Source organism: Myotis lucifugus, unplaced genomic scaffold, assembly GCF_000147115.1.
Source record: "Myotis lucifugus unplaced genomic scaffold, Myoluc2.0 scaffold_720, whole genome shotgun sequence".
Classification (NCBI taxonomy): Eukaryota; Metazoa; Chordata; class Mammalia; order Chiroptera; family Vespertilionidae; genus Myotis; species Myotis lucifugus.
Genome location: NW_005871768.1, coordinates 88402 through 110161, shown reverse-complemented (window position 1 = coordinate 110161; position 21760 = coordinate 88402). Strand labels below are relative to the sequence as shown.

The window sequence follows — 21760 nt, the reverse complement described above, 5'->3', positions numbered from 1 at the left end:
CTGGGGACGGGGGACGGGGACGGAGGTGCAGTGAGAATGCGGGTGTCCGCTGAGCTTGCTCTCCCTCCCCTAGGACATCAGGGCTCACACGCTGGGGAAGCCCCCACGCTCAGGTGCTCAGGTACTGGGCACCCGCAAGGATCCCACCACACACCTGCGCGGCCTCTTTCAGGTGAACCGGGCCACAGTTGCCGGGACTGCAGGGGCCGGTTGGGCTCCCTGTAGGTTCGCACAGGAGTGGTCTGCAAGGCCGGCTGGGAGAGAGCGTGCTGCCCGCCTGGCTTCCATGCGGCGCCGCTGGGCAGCCTACACTGCACCCTGGCCTGCAGCGTTTGGCCACACTCACTGCATCTCTGCGAGGGGACTCGGGCGCTATGACTCAGGTGGAGGGGGGCATGCGGTGGCCCAGGTGCTGGCCAGGGCCCAGAGGTCAGCTGGGACTCATCGACCAGCTGCCTCCTGCACACCCCACACTGGGGATCAAGCCCACAACCCAGGCATGTGCCCTTGGCCAGAATCGAACCTGGGACCCTTCAATCCGCAGGCTGATGCTCTATCCACTGAGCCAAGCCGGCCAGGGCAAAATATAGTTTTTTTTTAAAAGACACACACATATAAGCTAACAATGAAAGACATTAAGTGCCAAATTAGAATTCCAGGCAACATAAACATAAGCTCAGAACAGAAAAATATTTTCTATGGGCTAGAGAGTTGAGAAAAGGTTTCATGAAGGAGCTAGAACTTGAACTGAATCTTCAAGGAGAGGCAAGCTTCTGCTAAGTGGATGGGAATACTCCAGGGAGGAAGAAACGAGTATGACAAAGTGATAGCTTGAAAGAGGAGAGCTCTTGGGAAAAGTTGGGAGATGAAGTGGTGAATTTAGACATAGGTCAAAAGAAAAAGGGCTTTGAATATCAGACTAAGTTTAGCTTTTATCTTGTAGGCAATAGACAGGCACTGAAAGGTTTTGAAAAGGGAAATAATATAATTAAAGCAGTAATTATGAGAACTTTCTAAAAGGCACTCCTCTCCCTCGGTGAGCTCTCTCTTGGCAGACCCATTAATAAATGCACCTTTACTGGCCTATAATATACATCTCAATTTCACTTTGATGGAAGGATATGAATCACAATAGAATAAAATGTGTCTACAAAAATCAATTAAAATAGAGAGTTAATTCTAGAATAATTTTAAAACTCTATATCTATTTGCCAGGACATTTTATTTATAATTTTACTATTTAAATTTATATTTTATAATCAATAATCTTCACATTCAAAAACTTTTTGTGACTCCAGTCAAATTCGTGTTTGCTGAACATACACTAAGTTAAAATAAAGAGTTATTGTAAAACTCTGGAGCAAAATCTAGAAATACTCTCGTGTATGTTGTTCCTTTGTTTTCGTCTTACATGATGTCAGATGTTTAAAAGTCTAAGCATAACACCTTGACCTCTTTGGAGTAGAAATACTACAAAAAAATCAATGAAAAGCAAAATATAAAATTATACCAAAGTACCAACAATGTATTTAGGCTCATGTTCTTCCCTAATTCTGATTGTAAAATTAATGTAAGTCCTCATTTTACATTCTCATCATTAAAAAGTCAGACAAGCCCTAACCGGTTTGGCTCAGTGGATAGAGCATTGGCCTGCGGACTGAAAGGTCCCAGGTTCAATTCCAGTCAAGGGCATGTACCTTGGTTGTGGGCACATCCCCTGTAGGAGGTGTGCAGGAGGCAGCTGATCAATGTGTCTCTCTCATCGATGTTTCTAAATCTCTATCCCTCTCCCTTCCTCTCTGTAAAAAATCAATAAAATATATTTTTAAAAAATAAAAATAAAAAGTCAGACAAAATACATGTCTTCAAAGTAGTTTTTGGAAACACAGGCAGGGTGGAATCTGCTTTCTCAGTAAATACTTACTGTGTGAGAACCGCTGAGTGATCGGGGTTCCAGGATAAGGGTAAGTCCGACTCTCCCACTGAATGTTTCCTTCCTGAACAGCCTTTATGAAACCATGATAACACTGGTGAGCTACACCTAAAGACAAAAGTAACAAAGGCCTCAGCCTAGACACTTCACTTGTAAATCAAATTATTAAAACCATTTAAGTGTTTTATAATTTTATAAAACATAAGTTTCTTTGAAAAACTCCAAATTTCTTTGATTTTTCATTCAAAGAAAGAAAACAGAGACCTGGCCTGGTAGCTTAGTTCATTAGAGCATTGTCCCAATATGCTAAGGTTTCAGGTTCAATCTCCGGTTAGGGCACATACAAGAATCAACCAATAAATACATAAATAAGTGGAACAACAAATCAATGTTTCTCTCTCTCTCAAAATCAATAAATAATTTTATTTTTTTTTAAAAGAAAGAAAATAAAATCATAGAGTTTTAAAACTGGAAGATCCAATCCTTTCATTTGCCAAGTTCAGGAAGGTTAAATGACTTGCTCAAAGTTATAAAATTAGCTCACTCTGTAACTCTGCTCCCCTTTATGTTATATCATGATGCAACACATCGAAATAACTGGTGTTATTTACTCCAAAGCAAAGGGGCTGGCAGACAATTTAGCTTAGTGATAAAGAGTATGGTAAAACAGTACCTGGAATATGATAGGTGTTCAGTAAATATCTATCATTAGGCCATGGCAACTAAGCATTCTCCATCTTAAATAAGGAGATAATAATTAGTTTATAATGGACTATTATTTATAACTAAATTATTTATAATTAAGAAAGTCTGTTTTAAAAAGTGAAAGTGTGCCCAGCTTGTATGGTTCAATAGTTGAGCACTGACCTATGAACCAGGTCATGGTTTGATTCCTGGTCAGGGCACATACCCAGATTGTGGGTTCAATCCCTGGGAAGGGGTGTACAGGAGGCAATGTACTGAGAAGCAACTGATTGATATTTCCCTGTCACACTGACGTTTCTCTCTCTTCTCCTTCCCCTCTCTCTAGAATCAATGAAGAAAAACAAACAAACAAATATATCCTCAGGTGAGAAAACCCTATATAATAAAAGCCTAGGTGGCGTCACGTAGGATGTCATCACAAGATGACCTCCACAAGATGGCTGGCAGGGGAGGGCAGTTGGGTGCAACCAGGCCAGCAGCGGAGGGCAGTTGGGGGCGACCAGGCTTGCAGGAGAGGGCAGTTGGGGGTGACCAGGCTGGCAGGGAGGGCAGTTGGGGGCAAGATCAGGCCAGCAGGGGAGGGCAGATGAGAGCGACCAGGCCAGCAGGGGAGGGCAGTTAGGGGTGACCAGGTTGGCGGAGGAGGGCAGGTAGGGGTGACCAGGCCAGCAGAGGAGGGAGATTGGGCCGGCAGGGGAGAGCAATTGGGGGTGATCGAGCTGGCAGGGGAGGGCAGTTGGGGGTGATCAGGCTAGCAGGGGAGGGCAGTTGGGAGCGATCAGGCCAGCAGGGGAGCAGTTAGGCATCAATCAGGCTGGCAGGGGAGCGGTTAGGGGGCGATCAGGCTGGCAGGCAGAAGCGGTTAGGGGCAATCAGGCAGGCGAGCGGTTAGGAGCCAGCAGTCCCAGACTGTGAGAGGGATGTCCGACTGTCCAGCCCGGCAGTCGGACATCCCCTGAGGGGTCCCAGATTGGAGAGGGTGCAGGCCGGGCTGAGGGACACCCCCGCCCCATGCACGAATTTCGTGCACCGGGCCTCTAGTAAATAAATAAATGCCCAATAATACGTTCATACATGTGATTAGATCAGAGCCCCTCATCCATGATCCTTCCACCCCTATTTAAGAGGTGAAACCATCTATTTCCAAAGGGTAGGGAGCCAATCTCTCCTGAAGAGTCCACTAACTCTTCTGACAGAAGCAGGTTGTGCATACCAGTATTACTTGTTATAAGCAGCTTCAACAAAGCTGGTCCTTAGACCTCCAGGATAGAGTTGGATAAGTGACAAGATCCACATTCCCCATGAGAACCACTCTGATGCAAGGAAAAGCTTTTAAGGCTGATTCTTATCTACAGGTTTTTCTCTTTCAAATTTCTGGCTGCCTTGCTCCACCAGGAAAGAAGCAATTGATAGAACCCTTTAATCAAAGATCATTCAACTGGCTTGGTCATCTTTATTTTTAAAAAAGGGGGTGGGGGCTTTCCACCTAAAATGGAATGAAGCCAAATAACTGCTATCGATTAATTAAAAATAAAATACAGCCAGTAATTTCAACATTTAGCTAAAGTTGAAATCTTGATTAGAAAATAGAGGGGAAAAGGGGAGAAACTCATTTTTAAAAGTAAAAGATATCCAAAAGGCCTGTGTTGTTTAGAGATAAAATCAAGGGGTAAATGCTTTCACAAATCCCTATTTGCCACAACTAGCCACTTTGAGAGATAATATGGTATCATCATGGACTTTAAAGACAGACTGCCTGTGAATCTTTGATCCTCTGTTTAGTATCTGTGTGACTGTGGATAAGTTACTTACCTGTGCCTCACTCAGTTTCTCCATCTATTATAGCTTGCTGAGAGGATTGTAAGCAGTTACAATAGTGCCTGACAATGGTAAGAGCTATATTAATGTTAGCTATTACTGTTATCCCATATCCATCCCTACTTTGCCTGTTCAAGAACAATACAATTTACCAGATCAACTCTAAGAATATGCAGAAGAAAAATTGCAAATTGATTAAATACTATAGTATTCAAGCTGTTCATAAAACTACTCAGGATAAAAAGAAAAGGGAAATGTACAATATTAACTAACACTAAACTTTAGAACCATAATAAATTTAAGGAAGAAAAGAAAAAAAAGCCCTGGCCAGGTGGCTCAGTTAGTTGGAGCGTCATCCAGTACACCAAAAGGTTGCGGGTTCAATTCCCAGTCAGGGCACATACCTAGGTTGCAGGTTTGATCCCCAGTTGGGATGCGTGGGGAGGGGGGTGGGGGGGGGGGATTGATGTTTCTCCCTCACATTTTTTTTTCTCTCTCTCCCCCTTTCTCCCTCTCTCCAATCAGTTAAAAAAAGAAAAAAAGAAAAAAAAGGAGAAAATAAAATTTAGAGTTTAAAAATAATTCATTCAAACACATTTTAAATAAATAAATAACCTTTCCACGTCCCACTGTCCCCCAGTACCTTTGATAAGTCGATACCATTGTTTGCAGACAAGGGCTGCAGTTTTGTGTTCTTGGTATGGTGAAAGAAAGGATAGGATGTATTCCAAAACCTCTTCAGGCAGCTCAGACATGGACCTATTATGTCTAGTCTCCTCAACCTCCAATATTGGTTGGGGCTCCTCATCTTGCTCCATTGTCCCTTCTAGCACAGTTTCTTCTTGGTCCACCGCCATGAAACTGTCATCTTCACTGTCCGAGGAACTGGCCATGACATTCCACTCGACAGCTACCGTGGGAAAGAAACAAACATCAGTATACACTGCTAGCAGCTCTGAAATAATGTAGGCATGTGCACCCAAGTTGTTCAGGATTTGTTTGAGACCCTCACTATGAAATGTGTTCTCTAGCACTTTCATACACTAGTTGTGAGCCACCTTAATTTGATAGGCACAGCTCAAGCACCAAGCCCATCCCAAATAACTAACAATCCCTTAAGGCTTCTGGTTGTATTTTTTACTCTCCACTGAAAACTATGATAGGTACAACTATACTAGTAAAGCCAGAAAACAGGTTCTCTAACAATTCCCCTGACTCAAGGATCTGACTGGAAGATAGCAAAAGGAATAACAATTAGCCTCCCTTAGCCAGTAACATAATTTAAGACCTCACACTCAGAAGGAAAAACTAACTGTGGTGCTACAAAGAGTAATAAGAATATTCTGAGGCCCTAGCCAGTTTGGCTCAGTGAATAGAGCCTCTGCTTGCGGACTGAAGGGTCCCGGGTTTGATTTCGGCCAAGGGCACATGCCCAGGTTGCAGGCTCAATCCCCAGTAGGGAGCGTGCAGGAGGCAGCCAATCAATGATTCTCATCATTGATGTTTCTATCTCTCCCTTTTCCTTTGAAATCAATAAAAATATTTTTTTAAAAGAATATTCTGTCCTAGCTGGTTTGGCTCAGTGGATAGAGCACTGGCCTGTGGACTGAAGGGTCGCAGGTTCGATTCCAATCAAGGGCATATGCCTGGGTTGCGGGCTTGATCCCCAGTAGGGGGCATGCAGGAAGCAGTCGATCAATGAGTCCCTCTCATCATTGATGTTGCTGTGTCTCTCTCCCTTTCTCTATGAAGTCAAAAATATATTTAAAAAAGCGAATATTCTGAGGATGTGATTTTAGATATAACAGTTTTTCTAGCTTTTACACAAGACAATTCACTTAAGAAGATAATAAATAGTACAAGAATAGGTCTAACTAGCTAAAATACCAAATACACAGCAATTATTTATACTAGAAAACATAACAGATCCAGGAAGTAAAAAACTGGAAATAATACAAATGCCCCTCAACAATAGAACACATAAATGTGGCACATTCACAATGGAATGCTCAATGGCTCAATGGATAAAGCATCAGCCTGAAAACTGAAGGGTTCCGGGTTTGATTCCGGTCAAGGGCACATACAACAAGGAGCCACAGGTAAACACACAGATAAGTCTCAACATAATATTGAGCAAGTAAAATTAGAAGAGTACATACTACATGACCATGCTTATGTCAAATTCAAAATTAGGCAAAATTAATTTAAGCTGTTGCAAGTGAGGGTAGTGGGTTACTTTTGGTAACTACTGGGAAGCTCCTGGGGGTGCTGGTAAAGTTGTTTCCTGATTGGGTAATGGTTACACAGATGGGTTCAGTTTGTGAAAAATTCACCAAGCTGAATACGTAATGCACTTCTCTAAAGTTTACTAAAACACGCCATGATCAAGTTACCTCTAGTAGAGGTAATTAATTTTAAAAATTATTATGGGTGATTTTAAATTTTCTTCTTTGTGCTATCATCTGTATTCCCTAAATTTTCTAGAAAGAGAACAACATGTTAAAAACATACACACAGAGCTCGGCCAGTGTGTCCCAATGGTTGAGTGTAGAGCTATGAACCAGGAGGTCAGGGTTCAACTCCCAGTCAGGGCACATGCCAGGGTTGTGGGCTTGATCCTCAGTAGAAAGCATGCAGGAGGCAGCCAATCAATTATTTTCTCTCATCATTGATGTCTCTCTCTCCCCCTCTCTCTTTCTCTCTGAAATCAATAAAAATATATTTTTTTAAAAACATACACACCGCCCTAGCCCATTTGGCTCAATGGATAAAGCATCAGCCTGAAAACTGAAGGGTTCCAGGTTTGATTCCCATCAAGGGCACATGCCCAGGTTGCAATCCCCAGTAGGGGGCGTGCAGGAAACAGCCAATCAGTGATTCTCTCTCATGATTGATATTTCTCTCTCTCTCTCCCTCTCCCTTACTCTCTGAAATCAATAAAAAAATATATTTTAAAAAAACCTGGAAGAATGAGCACATTCAAGAAAAATGAAAACATAAAACTAATGAAATTGCTTCCAAGACAATTTATCTACCAAATTAGCTCATGATACTGCAATGTGTCTTAGAAAGTGGTGCTATCTTGATGATGATGAACAATTGGCTAACTGGAAGTAGTGGAGCAGTCTAAATCCTCCCAGTTGGGGGAGGAGGGGGTAGTGGTGAAGAAAGGACACCAGCAATTCCTTCCATTCCCCCAAAGTTAAGTACTGTCATAGGTAAACTGTAAGTTGTATTAGATCAGCGGTTCTCAACCTGTGGGTCGCGACCCCTTTGGGGGTCGAACGACCCTTTCACAGGGGTCGCCTAAGACCATCGGAAAACACATATATAATTACATATTGTGTTTGTGATTAATCATTATGCTTTAATTATGTTCAATTTGTAACAATGAAATTGGGGGTCACCACAACATGAGGAACTGTATTAAAGGGTCGCGGCATTAGGAAGGTTGAGAACCACTGTATTAGATAAAGGATCCTAGGTAGTTAGCCCCATCTGCCCCACTATGGGTGAGCTGTTTTTCCCCACACTTAACTGCTAGAGGGAAGGCCTTTCCATTTCCAGCCCTAACTTCTATCCAAAAAATATAGTCATGTAAAATATAAAACAAAAATTTGAATTTTTTCCTGGCAAAAAAAAAAAAAAAAAAAGCTGCCCTTTTCTACTGGAAAAAAAAATTACTTCCTATATTCCCTCTTATTCTTTCCCCTCAAGTTATCATTTTTTATCTCCCATTGGCTATCTTCCCAAATTTATTGATTTTTCTCATATTTTTAACATCTACTCAGCCCTGAAATTCACCAAAGAATCCAGAAAAACCAATTCCTTGAGTTTAGCTGTATTTTTCACATTTAAGTTAATCACAGAATCTCAAATACAGATGTTTCTTATACAACTTTTTTTTTTTTTTTAATTCTCACCAGAGGATATTTTTCCATTGATTTTTAGAGAGTGGAAAGGGGGAGGGAAAGACAGAGAGAAATATCAATGTGAGAGAAACACATCAATTGGTTGCCTTCTGTATGTGCCCTGACCACATCTGGGGAGAAGCCTGCAACCTAGGTACATGCCCTTGACTGGAATCGAACCCAGGACCCTTAGGTCCGCAGGCTGACGCTCTATCCACTGAGCCAAACTGGCTAGGGCTCCTATACAATATTTTGACAGATTGTGAGTCTAGGGTCTGCTTCAGAACAAACTGAATCATAAAAACTGCAAAAGGATATTTTCATTACTATTTTTACCCCCGAAACAAAATAAATCTGTTTGGCTCCATAAAACAATTTACTTCTTTTCCAAATCTCAAATTAGCAAATCCAAAGAAAGGGCTCACGCTTTTGTTAAATCCAGTTTTAAGCAATTGTCACCATTCAACCATTTCACTGCCTACACAAGCATCAAACCCTATGCCCCTGAGAGCATGTCTGCTATCTTGGCCCTGAACACAGATGCCATTGAGAACACAGGGATGGGCTCAGATGCAATGCCTCTGTAATTACATGCGCAGCATCAATTTGCACAGCCCTTCATTTTCACTTTCTTGATTAGGTAATGAAATCATCACTTATATTCCCAGAGGACATAGACGCATTCCGAAACAGTTTTTCATTTTTTCATGCCAAAAGAAGCCCTACAAAACATTTCACATGTAAGTGTATTTATTTAATGAATGTGATTTTCATGAAAAGCCTTTAAAAGAAATTTTCTCACCCTTCACATTTGTGTTAGGCCTTCTCCGTTTCACCAAAGTGAGAAACCACAATTTGAAGTCAACTTACTGGACTACTGAGGGCAGAGACCATTTGCCTAGGCACCTGTCTTTCTAGCACTAGACACTGAAATGAGCCAAGGTTTATTGACATTTCTACTCACAAAACCCTTGTGCTGACTTCACATTATTTTATAATAGAAATGACATCATTAGTACATCCAGGAAATAGCAGATCCTACCCTTATATGTCACTGGATGTTGTCAAGATATTTTATTGGTCAGAATGAGTATACTTCTATGGTTCCTTGAATTTTGACCTTTTAAGGTGTACACTGGCTGGCCTGAGAGTCTGCTGCCAGACTCATGACCCATACCACACCCAATGACCCCTTGCTAATTCAAGAGGAATGGTACTGAAGAAACCACTTATTAGGCCCAATAGTATTTTTTCCTTTGAAAAATTACTATACTACATCAACTACATTCAAACCAGTTTTGAAAATCCTTCTGAAGTACAAATTAAGGTTAAGATTCTGAGACCAGGAGATTTGGCTACTGTTTCTAGCTGCAATGTTATGTGACCCAGGTAAGTAACACAGAGTAAGATAGGAAAACCTCTTTATCCCTAAGTAATGAAAGTTCCCTACCTACTTCATAAAGATTTTATAAGAATAGCAGATATCAACAAACTACTCTGAACTCAGAAGAAGTAAAGAGTTAAAATAGATTCAAAGAAATTCAAGATGGGAATGAGAGTACTTTGTTTTTCACTTAAAAGTAATTGCTAGCCCCAACCGGTTTGGCTCAATGGATAGAGCGTCGGCCTGCGGACTCAAGGGTCCCAGGTTTGATTCCAGTCAAGGGCATGTACCTTGGCTGCGGGCACATCCCCAGTAGGGAGTGTGCAGGAGGCAGCTGATCGATGTTTCTCTCTCATCGATGTTTCTAACTCTCTATCCCTCTCCCTTCCTCTCTGTAAAAAATCAATAAAATATATTTTTTTAAAAAAGCAATTGCTAGTCCTAGTATAATATTTGATTAATCGTGCCTGTGATTTCTGTACAACTGGACATTTGACAATCCTCTTGGAGTAAACACATCTTTCTGAAAATCAGAATACACTTTACTTACCTAAAAGGAAGCTGAAGATTTAAAATACAATCAAACTTACTCACAATCTCAAAAAGTTAAAAAATGCAATTAAGGGAACTTACTGACAGTAAAACAGAGCACTCAGACCCAACTAAGGAATGCATGGCTGGACTGAATGGGAAGCACCCAGTCAACCCCTCAGCATGAGGACTTCTGCAGTTTCAGGGCAAAGCAGCAACCTTGCACAGATACCATTAAAAACTCATGAAATTACTCACCTCAGCAGCACTGACGTGAGTTTAAAAGTATTAAATGTTACTCTTGAAAATATAAATAACTGTCGAGTGAGGATTTAAAGACCACAATATGATTCACTCTAAGATGATAATAAACCTTCGTATTAATATACTATTATTACCATCATTATACTAAGTCAAATGAAAAAGTTATTAAAAAGTAGGAAATGGTGCCGTAGCCTGTTTGGCCCAGTGGATAGAGCATCGGCCTGCAGACTGAAAGGTCCCAGGTTAGATTCCCGTCAAGGGCATGTACCTGGGTTGCGGGCACATCCCCAGTAGGGGGTGTGCAGGAGGCAGCTGATCGATGTTTCTCTCTCATCGATGTTTCTAACTCTCTATCCCTCTCCCTTCCTCTCTGTAAAAAATCAATAAAATATATTTTTTAAAAAGTGGGAAATGGTAAAATATAAATTTCTACCTTACTGCAGGCATTCAACAAACATAAAAGGAACATCTGCTATATGTGAAAATACTGTGCTTAGATTCCCACGGGAATTACAAAAAGAAGATAAGCCACTATTTCCTCTCAAAGAGAGTAGCCCAGTTAGAGCCAAAGACAGATGTGTGATACCAAATGAGAAGCTTTAATAGTCCAGGAAAGAAAGCGATGGCTTCCAACTAGGATGAGAAGGAAGTTAAACAGAGGCAAGCATTTGAGCTTTGAAGAATAGTAGGATTTCAGAGAATGAAGTGGGAGAAGGTAAACGGATAAAAGATTTTAAAATTACTGTCCCTTGTACCAATATTCCTTGCCACTTACAGAATTACCTTTAGGACAAAAGGTAAAAACTATTTTTTACTCCATGAGTGATTTATCACATGCACATACTACTTAATATTTTATCTACATTAACAGAAGCTCATAATCTGAGACTCCTTAGATCACGACAATGTTTTGACAAAAAAAATCTAGAAATAGAATAATTTGGCATAACTATTGTTGCTATCAGAAAACTGTGAGCTATTTTGACAAGCAAATTCAGAGAGCTATTTCTATAAAGCATTCCAAATTTAATAACAGATATCAGCTGTAGTGAGGGTTTTTTTGTTGTTCTTAATCCTCACCCAAGGATATTTTTCCATTGATTTTTAGAGAGAATGGAAAGGAGAGGGAGAGACAGAGAGAAACATCAATGTGAGAGAGACACATCGATTGCTTGCCGCCCACATGCACCCTGACCAGGGCTGGGGATCGAGCCTGCAACCGAGATACGTGCCCTTGACCGGAATCGAACCTGGGATCCTTCAGTCCACAGGCTGACGCTCTCTCCACTGAGCCAAACCAGCTAGGGCTGCAACAGGTTTTTTCAATGATTAAATTCATCAATATGTTATACCAGTGGTCGGCAAACTCATTAGTCAACAGAGCCAAATATCAACAGTACAACGATTGAAATTTCTTTTGAGAGCCAAATTTTTTAAACTTAAACTACATAGGTAGGTACATTGTTATTAACTTAATTAGGGTACTCCTAAGGCTTAGGAAGAGCCACACTCAAGGGGCCAACGAGCCGCATGTGGCTCACGAGCCGCAGTTTGCCGACCACGGTGTTATACAATTAAATTTTCCCTTAATGAAATAAAAAAATAATTTCCATAAACTATGCAGCAGTATACTTTATCATTCTTTACAATGGCTGATATTAAATGAAACCACTTTATGACTATTACAGAGTAGTAGCAGAAATGGACCAATTCTCAGAGCCATTCTCTATATTCATATGTAGCAGCCAAAGAATTACTAAGCATAAATGGTCAAGGAAAACATAGCAGCCAAAGAATTACTAAGCACAAATGGTCAAGGAAAATGTACTACTTTCGATCATCAATGGAGATATTCTAGGTTCTGCAAATTCTATATGGAGAACCATACATTCTAGGTTCAGGAAAATGTTTCATTTGGTAGAAAAAGTGTAATGTAACTGTAATACCCAAATTTACATTTTATGGAAGCTTGAATATTTAGATTTTAATATACAAAGTATAGAATAATTCTGATTCTAATAATTTTTTAAAGTATATTTTTATTGATTTCAGAGAGGAAGGGAGAGGGGGAGAGAGAGAAATATCAATAATGAGAGAATTACTGATCAGCTGCCTCCTGCATGCCCCCCACTAGGGACTGAGCCTACAACCAGGGCATGTGCCCTTGACCAGAACTGAACCTGGGACCCTTCAGTCCGCAGGCCGATGCTCTATCCACTGATATTTTCTCTCATCATTGATACTTCTGTCTCTCTCTCCCTCTCCCTTCCTCTCTGAAATCAATAATTTTTTTAAAAGAAAATAAGAAAAATGCAAAAGGGGCAAATAATTACACTGTAACACTGTATTAACTCAAAACTGACTGCATCCGGCAGCAGAAATGTTCAGAGCACAACTATCTCTTCCTCTATGCTCCCACAATACTAAGTATCTGCCTGCATACTAGCAATTACTATACACTAGTCCCCCCTTATTTGCTGGGGATATATTCCAAGACCCCAGTGGATACCTGAAACTTCAGGTAGTATCAAACACAATATATACTATGTTTTTTCCTATGTGTACATACCTATGATAAACTTTAATTTATAAGTTAGGCACAGTAAGAGATTAACAACAATCATTAATATAATAAAAGCCTAATATAATAAAAGCCAAACTGTCCCCTCGGGCAGTCATTCGACCGGTAGTTCGACGGCTCGCTATGACGTGCGCTGACTACCAGTGGGTGGCAGTGGAGGCGCTGCCGGCCCTGATGGGCCCCAACGAGAGCTGGACTGCAGCGGGATGGTGGAGCAGGTGAGCAGGCAGTACCAGGCCAAGGTGGGTGCGAGCGGGGGCCGATCGCTCCGCCGACGACCAGTGGTGGCAGCAGGGGATGGGGCCATTGCCTGGCTCTCAGGCGCGGGAGCTGGGCGGGGGCCCAACCCCAATCAATCGCTCGCAGGCAGGATGGTGGAGCAGGTGAGGGGGCAGCGCCAGGCCACAGCGGGGTGCCAGGTGGGGGCTGCGGGGGCTGCAAGGCTGGGGGTGCGAGGCTGGGGGCACAAGCTGGGGCCAATCCCTGCAGGCCACCCCAAGGGACCCCACCTGTACACGAATTTGTGCACCAGGCCTCTAGTCCTATATAATAAAAGTCTAATATGCTAAGTGTCTGGTCGTCCGTTCAACCAATCGAAGCATAATATGCTAATGATATGCTAAGGCAGCTCAACCGCTCGCTATGATGTGCACTGATCACCAGGGGGCAGACAGTCGACCGGTCAACCAGTCGCTATGACATGCACTGACCGCCAGGGGGCAGACGCTCCAACAAGTAGGTGAGCTTGCTGCTGGGGTCCGGCTGATCAGGATTGAGCGAGATGGGATGGACACACCCTGGAGCCCTCCCACAGTCCCTTCCCAGCTGACCAACCTCCCGCGTACCTCTCTGGCCCTGATCATGCACCAGTGGGGCCCTTGGCCTGGCCTGTGCCTTCTCGCAATCCGGGCTAAGGGATCCCTCCCCCCTGGCCCCGAGTGTGTGAATTTCGTGTACTGGGCCTCTAGTAACTAATAATGAAATAGATTATGACAATATTCTGTAATAAAAGTTATGTGTGTGGTCCATCTCTCAAAATATCTTATTGTACTATACTCACCTTTTCACTTAAAGGATGCACTTTACAGCTTCTCTCTGTCATATCCGAATTGCCAGCATCATTACTTCTTGCACTTTGGGGTTATTATTAAGTAAAATAAGGGTTACTTGAACACAAGCACCGCAGTAACACGACAGTTGATCTGATAATGGAGGTGGCTACTAAGTGACTAACGGGCATGGAGCATTTATAGCATGGATATGCTGACCAAAGAGATAATTCACGTACCAGGCAGGATGGAGTGGGATGGCTTGAGATTTCATCATTCTACTCAGAATGATGCACAATTTCAAACTGATGAATTATTTATTTCTGCAATTCTCCATTTAATATTTTTGAACTCTGATTAACTGCAGGAAAGCAAATCCACGGATAAGGAGGGACTACTGTACTGAAGCTGTCTATGTCTCCTCCTCTCCCTTCAGGGCACAATAGAAAATAATTCTATTTCCTGCATCCATATAAGCCCTCAGCAAAAGGCTGCTGAATGAATAAGCAAACACAGCTTTATGAATTCATTTTAGAGCCAACAACAAAACCTAAATGCTAACTCATATTCTGATGAAAAAAACACACAGAACCTTCATATGAAAAATTAAAATTAAAAATAAAATCAGAGTTCAGATGGTTAAAGACAAAACTAGAAGAGGGATGGTAAAAATGGGGTATAAAGAAGTAGGATTTTTTTAAAATTCTTATTTACTGTTTTGAGAGAGACACATCTATTTGTTGTTCCACTTATTTGTGCATTGATTTGTGAGAGAGAAACATCCATTTGCTGTTCCACTTATTTGTACAGTCACAGATCAAACCTGAAACTCTGGTGTACAGATATCAAATTTATAATAATCAAAATATAGTCAATTATATGCAAAGACAGAATCAACAAATCTTTTCTATTTATCCTATTTCTTTTCTGAACTAAATTTTCAAAAGTTTTCCAATGAGAATTGACATTAGTAGTTTTTTACATTCCTGAGTCCCCTCTCCTGGTTTAGCAGAAGTAGTTATCCAAAAATTAGTTGCAGTACAAACAAATACACTTTCATTAAATATACACTTCAAAACTTCACACTTTCAGCTTAAAGATAGCTGCATTAACTTTAGACTTTAAAAATAAGGGAAGTCGTTAGTGTAAAGAAATTATGTATGTTAACAAAAAATACAATCACAAAAATGACTTAGTAAAACAGAACCTAATTTGAGGTTTCTTTATCATTTCATACACTAAATGTGAAGGTGGTCCCTCAAATTCCATTTTTGCTTTCTCTTTCCTTGCTACATCTCCTTAGGCAACCATGTCTGAAAAACACGATATGGCTGAGATTGAGAAATTCGATAAGTTGAAATTGAAGAAGACAGAAAAACAAGATAAAAATCCACTGCCTTCAAAAGAAACGATTGCGTAGGAGAAACAAGCAGGCGAATTGTAATGAGGCACACACCGCCAATAAGCACTGTACATTCCACAAGCACTGCCTTCTTATTTACTTTTATTAGCTGTTTAATCTTGTAAGATGCAAGGAGGTTGGATCAGGTTATCAGAGAACTACTGACAACAAAGCAGCACCTACCTATCCCATCTGCCTGTCTGGCTGACAGGGAAGGAAAAGAACTTGCATGTTGGTGAAGGAAGAAGCTGGGTGGAAGGACAATTAAATTTAGAGTAAAAACCAAGCTGGTCCAGCCCTGGCTGGTGTGGCTCAGTTGGTTGAGCATTGTCCTGAGCGCCAAAAGGTCACCAGTTCAATTCCCAGTAAAGGCACATGACCAGGTTGCAGGCTGGATACCTGGTCGGGTGCCTGAGGAAGGCAGCCCATTGATGTTTCTCCCTCTCCCTTCCTCTCTCTCTAAAAATCAGTAAAAACATATTTTAAAAAAACAAAAACAAAAAACAAGCTGGTAGAAGGTGTCCTACAGGCTGTAAAACGTAGTTTAATTAGACTGTTGTTGTTAAATTGATTTTAATTATTAGAATGCACGTTTTAATATGCCGGAGGGAAGCCCGGGTCCCAGGTGCCAGAGGGAAGCCAGTGCCGGCAGCTGGGGTAAGGCCTAATCTTGCACGAATTTCGTGCATCAGGCCTCTAGTGTGTGGATAGATAGACACATATATATAGACTAGAGGCCCCGTGCATGAAAATTCATGCACTGGAGGGGGGGTCCCTCAGCCCGGCCTGCCCCCTCTCACAGTCTGGGAGCCCTCAGGGGCGGGAGGTGACCCGGTGATCAGGGGAAGGTGACGCCCCATCACACCGCTGCTGCTGCCACTGGCGGCAGCACAAGCCTCGGCCGGCCCTTGTTACCTGAGCCTCAGGCAGCCCTGGGCAGCTGGGCAGCCGCCATCCGAGGCTTGCCTGTGCCTTGGGCTGACCCTGGGCAGCTGGAGGGCTGAGAGGACTAGGGGTCTCCAGAAGCAGGCACATCGAGCGGCCAGGCCTGCCTGGGGGCAGGCCCGGCCTTGCCACACACCTGCCACCCCAGCAGGGCTGAGAGAACTGGGTGCCACCATCTTGTAGCTATGGGCGCCGCCATATTTGAGGGTGTGGCAGTCAATTAGCATATTCCCTCCTTATTGGCTGTGGGTGCCGCCATCTTTGAGGGCAGGACACTCAATTAGCATATTCCCTCCTTATTGGGCATGGGCGCCACCCTCTTTGCGACGGTGCGAGGGTCAATTAGCATATTCCCTCTTTATTAGATAGGATATATATGATAAAACTATCAAGAAAAGCAAGGACATTATCACAAAAGACAGAACAGCGGTTACTTCTAAGAGAAATAAATGGTTGTAATCAAAGAGGGGTACATTGAAAGTACCTCTGGAGCACCAGCAATATTTTCTTTCTTGACTCAGATGGTAGTTACACAGGTGTTGGCTTATAATTATTCTTTAAAATGCATATATTTTATGCTCTCATCAATCTTTCACAATAAAAAAATCTAGGTAAACCTAACTTTTAATACTATTTAATAATAATATGTAAATACTGCTGCAGATATTATTCTGAACAAGAGCTCACATATTTCATCTAAAATAGTGTCAGCTTAACAGTGCACAGCAAAACCTACCTGTTAAAGGTAAAAAGAACAGCAAAGTCAATAGGAATGCAGATGAAAAAGGAGGAATCTCAAGGTTCCAATGCTTCTCAAATTTTAACGTGAATCTCATTAAACTACACCTTCAGATTCATTAAGCCTGTAGTAGGACTTTTCTGCATTCTAAACTTGGTGATGCCAGTTCGTGGACTCTTGAGTACCAAGTTCTTAAGTAATCATTAAAATGCAGCTGGTGTTTACACTAGATGATAAAAGGAAAGGGAATCAATAGGTATTGAGGGTATGTGCCAGGTGCGTTAACTCATTTAATCCTACCTCAACTCTATCAGGGACATATTATGAATTCTATTTTACAGATGAGAATAATGGGGCTCAGATAAATTAATTTGCCTATGATTACATAGCTTTGTAAAAAGAAGAGGAACCAGAATATGAACCCAATTCTATGACTCCATTTTTAAAAAAGAGATAGCATAAATCAGTCATTGAAATGAATTTAAAATCATCAGCAAAATAACTGTAACATGCTCCATTACATGGTACCTTGCATACAGACTATCACCTTCCCCCATTAGCTCATTCTTCAAAATGTCATTCCCTTTACTGTGATTCCCCTGCTATGATGCTTGTCATTGTTATCCACATTTGAAGTATTGTAGCAAAAGACCTATCTAAAATCTAACTTCCTGACTCCAGTCTCTTGCCCCATCAATATTTTTGAAGTCTCTAGGAATGTGAGAAATGAGAAGCATGATGAAAATGGTGTTTCAGGAAGTAGAATTCAAAGTACTCTGCAATTCCACAATTGGGATTTCAAATTGCTGTTTGCATATGGAGCAAGCTTCCACCCTGACACACAAAAATATCCCACAAAGGCCTTAGGCAGGTAGCTCAGTTGGTTGGAACATTGTCCCAATATGCCAAGGTTGTGGGTTCAATCCCTGGTTAGAGCACATGCAAGAAACAACGATTGCATAAGTAAGTGGAACAACAAATCAATATTTTTCTGTCGCTCTCTCCCTCAAATCAATAAAAACAACAACACTGCCCTAGTTGGTTTGGCTAAGTGGATAGAGCATCGGCCTGTGGACTGAAGGGTCCAGGTTCGATTCCAGTCAAAGGCATGTACCTTGGTTGCAGATTCCCCGGACCTGGTTGGGGTTCGTGCAGGAGGCAACCAATCGATGTGTCTCTCTCACAGCGATGTTTCTCTCTGTCTCTCCCTCTCCCTTCCAATCTCTCTAAAAATCAATGGAAAAATATCCTCGGGTGAGGATTAACACACACACACACACACACACACACACACACACGACAGCACTTATGTATTCTGTCTGTAGGATAATGCAAATAAATGTGAACAGAACTAAAAATCAAGATTTTCAGTTTATCTCTTTTCCACTGCCAGTCCGCCACCATCATGGGTCGCATGCACACTGCCGGGAAGGGCCTGTCCCAATCGGCTCTGCACTACCACCGCAGCGTCCCCACCTGGCTGAAATTGACGTCTGACAACGTGAAGAAGCAGATCTACAAACTGGCCAAGAAGGGCCTGACTCCCTCACAAATCGGTGTGATCCTGAGAGACTCGCATGGCGTTGTACAAGTACGTTTTGTGACAGGCAGTAAGATCCTGAGAATTCTTAAGTCTAAAGGACCTGCTCCTGATCTTCCTGAGAATCTCAACCATTTAATTAAGTTCGAAAGCATCTTGAGAGGAACAGAAAGGATAAGGATGCTAAATTCCGTCTGATTCTGATCGAGAGCTGTATTCACAGGTTGGCTTAATACTGTAAGACCAAACGAGTCCTCCCCACCAACTGGAAATACGAGTCATCCACAGCTTCTGCGCTGGTTGCATAAAATATCTATGTACTCAAGCAATAAAAGCATTGTTTAACTAAAAAAAAAAAAGATTTTCAGTTTAAGGAAAGAGAGAGACAAATATAAATCTAAAGGAAAAAAAAGCCCTGCAATATGTTCAAAGTAAACTGGAAATATCAAGCCTGGCCAGTGTGGCTCAGTGTTTGAGCGTCAACCCATGAACCAAGAGGTCACTGTTTTGAATCCCGGGCAGGGCACATGATGTCCGGATTGCAGGCTTGATCCCCAGTAGGGGGCATAAAGGAGGCAGCTGGTAGATGTTTTACTCTAATCGATGTTTCTACCTTCTCCCTCTCTAAAAATCAATAAACATTTTAAATTGGAAATATCAATATGAAGTTCTGATTTCTAAAAAACATCTTTTCTAGCTCTGCCCACTGAAAGGATCTAGAAATAATAAAGACCTAGCAACAATGAGCTTGGTTTCTAATGGAATTCCCTGTAAAAAACAACTTGGTCTTCCTAAGAAAATGACTGATTTCAGGTCAAGGATGGGGAGAGTACTAGGTGAATCTGAGATATCTTGTTGTGACAGAAAACAACCCAAAGACCAATGGGGGCATGTCAAAAGGACACACCAGCTTAAAGAAGAGACTTATACTGTCCAAAGTTCAGTGTCAAAAAGACTAATGGCTTTAAGTGTAAAAGACTAATGGCTGTAACTAAGTGTAAAGGGAAACCTTTCAAAGCAAAGATCTAGCACTTTCACGTTAACCAAGTCATCAAATTATAGTAGAAAAATCTGACATGAACAGTGTCACAAAAGATTAATATGAATATAATTAAGCCTTTAGTCTTGTCTTTTAAGACTGCACTTTCACCATGAAGTGCAGTAAGGGATAGAGTTAAATAACACAGGAAAACATTGAGACAAATCATGAATGTCAAAAAAGTCTACCAGAGAACCAGACTGGTCTCTTCAAAAAGTCAATGTCATTGCCCTAGCCGGTTTGGCTCAATGGATAGAGCATCGCCTGTGGACTGAAGGATCCTGGGTTCAATTCCGATTAAGGGCACATGCGCGGGTTGCAGGCTCAATCCCCAGTGGGGAGTGTGCAAGAGGCGGCTGATCAATGATCTCTCTCATCATTGATGTTTCTATCTCTCTCTCCCTCTCCCTTCCTCTCTGAAGTCAATAAAAATATATTAAAAATAAAATAAAAATGTATTTAAAAAATAAATAAATAAAAACAAATAACAGCAGAATGCAATTTGGAAATCCCCACTGGATCCTGGTTCCTACTACTCAGTCCTTTGCACTTGCTATTCCTTCTGTCCACAAAACTTAGCATTAAATATCCTACCTTGTATCTTTCAGCATGAATATCACCTTCTCACTAAGGCCTTCTCTACACCAATCTCAATTACAGTCATGTGCTGCATAATGATGTTTCTGTTAAGGATGGAATGCATATATGATGATAGTATACCAGATAGCCTCTGTGTGTGGAAGGCTATACCATCTAAATTTGTGTAAGCACACTCTATGATGTTTGCACAACAACAAAATCACCTAGTGATACATTTCTCAGAATGTATCCCCATTGTTAAACTGTGATTAATGTAGTCTTCCCTTTCTGCCCCATGTCATTATCACACCTTGTTTTATTTTATTTGTAGTCATTATTATATGAAATTTTGTTCATTCATTAACTGCTTTCTCCAATCTCAAACTAAGATAGAAATTAGAGACCTTGCCTATTTTTGCCCACTGTATCTCTAATACCTTGAACCATGCCTCGCATATAAAGGAATTCAATAAATGTTTGAATAAATGGACCAATGAAACAAAAAGGCAAGAAAAATTAAACAGACACTTGGGATCATGTAATGCTTTAGAAAACTCATGAGGAACATCAACCCATAAGAATCTAAAGTACAGCAAGTCCTCACTTAACATCATTAATAAGTTCTGCAACTTTAGCAAAACAACATATAACAAAACCAATCTTACCATAATAATTGATATAAATAAAAGTTAAGTGCCCGGCTGGAGTGGCTCAGTGGTTGAGTGTTGACCTATGAACCAGGTCACGGTTCGATTCCTGGCCAGGGCATATGCCTGGGTTGAGGGCTAAATCCCCAGTGTGGAGCATGCAGGAGGCAGACAATCAATAATCCTCTGTCATCATTGATGTTTCTATACCTCTCTCCTTCTCTGAAATCAATAAATATATATATTTTTTTTTAAATTGTGCTAATATACACATAACATAAAATTTGCCATTTTAATTGTTTTTAGGTATGCAGTTCAGTGGCATGAAGTGCAGTAAAATTGTTGTGCAACCATCACTACCAACCATCTTCAGAACTTTGTCATCATTCTAAGCTGAAACTTCATACCCATTAAACACTAACTCCCTGTTCCCTCCTCTCCCCTGCCAACTACCATTCTACTTTCTGTCTCCATGAATTGGACTACTCTAGGTACCTCATGTATGTGTAATCATACAATATTTGTTCTTTTGTGTCTGGCTTATTTCACCTAGCAAAATGTCTTCAAGATTTCATTACCATTACGTTACTTTTAAGTTAAATAAAATGTGAAATTCTAACCCATCCGTCATTATGATTTATTAAGCATGCTTTTGGAAGAGAGAACTGTGTTTACTGAGAAAAAGAGGAGAGG

At 41.3% G+C, this 21760-nt stretch overlaps 2 protein-coding genes and 1 pseudogene across 4 annotated transcripts in view; 2 read left to right on the top strand and 1 right to left on the bottom strand.

Moving 5' to 3' along the window:
- Positions 1–21760, bottom strand: part of FBXO42 (F-box protein 42) — an 85874-nt gene that overhangs the window by 54898 nt on the left and 9216 nt on the right. Inside the window, exons 1-3 of one of the 3 annotated variants that reach the window (XM_014447833.1) lie at positions 14188–14208; positions 5100–5366; positions 1925–2041 (exon numbers count right to left, since the gene is read on the bottom strand). In XM_014447833.1, the coding sequence (XP_014303319.1) occupies positions 1925–2041; positions 5100–5349 (367 nt within the window). In that variant the 5' untranslated portion in view covers positions 5350–5366; positions 14188–14208. Of the gene's footprint in view, positions 1–1924; positions 2042–5099; positions 5367–14187; positions 14209–21760 lie in introns of those variants that run through there. The other 2 variants (XM_006105749.3, XM_023746690.1) reach the window with 2 other exon arrangements.
- LOC102437671 (thymosin beta-4-like) lies at positions 15486–15620 on the top strand. Its single transcript, XM_014447839.2, has one exon. The coding sequence runs from the start codon at positions 15486–15488 to the stop codon at positions 15594–15596; it is 111 nt and encodes a 36-aa protein (XP_014303325.1). The 3' UTR covers positions 15597–15620.
- LOC102435801 lies at positions 18668–19110 on the top strand (annotated as a pseudogene).

Bases quoted from the DNA above. Each gene is read 5' to 3' on its own strand.
- LOC102437671 (XM_014447839.2), top strand. From the start codon at position 15,486: ATGTCTGAAAAACACGATATGGCTGAGATTGAGAAATTCGATAAGTTG.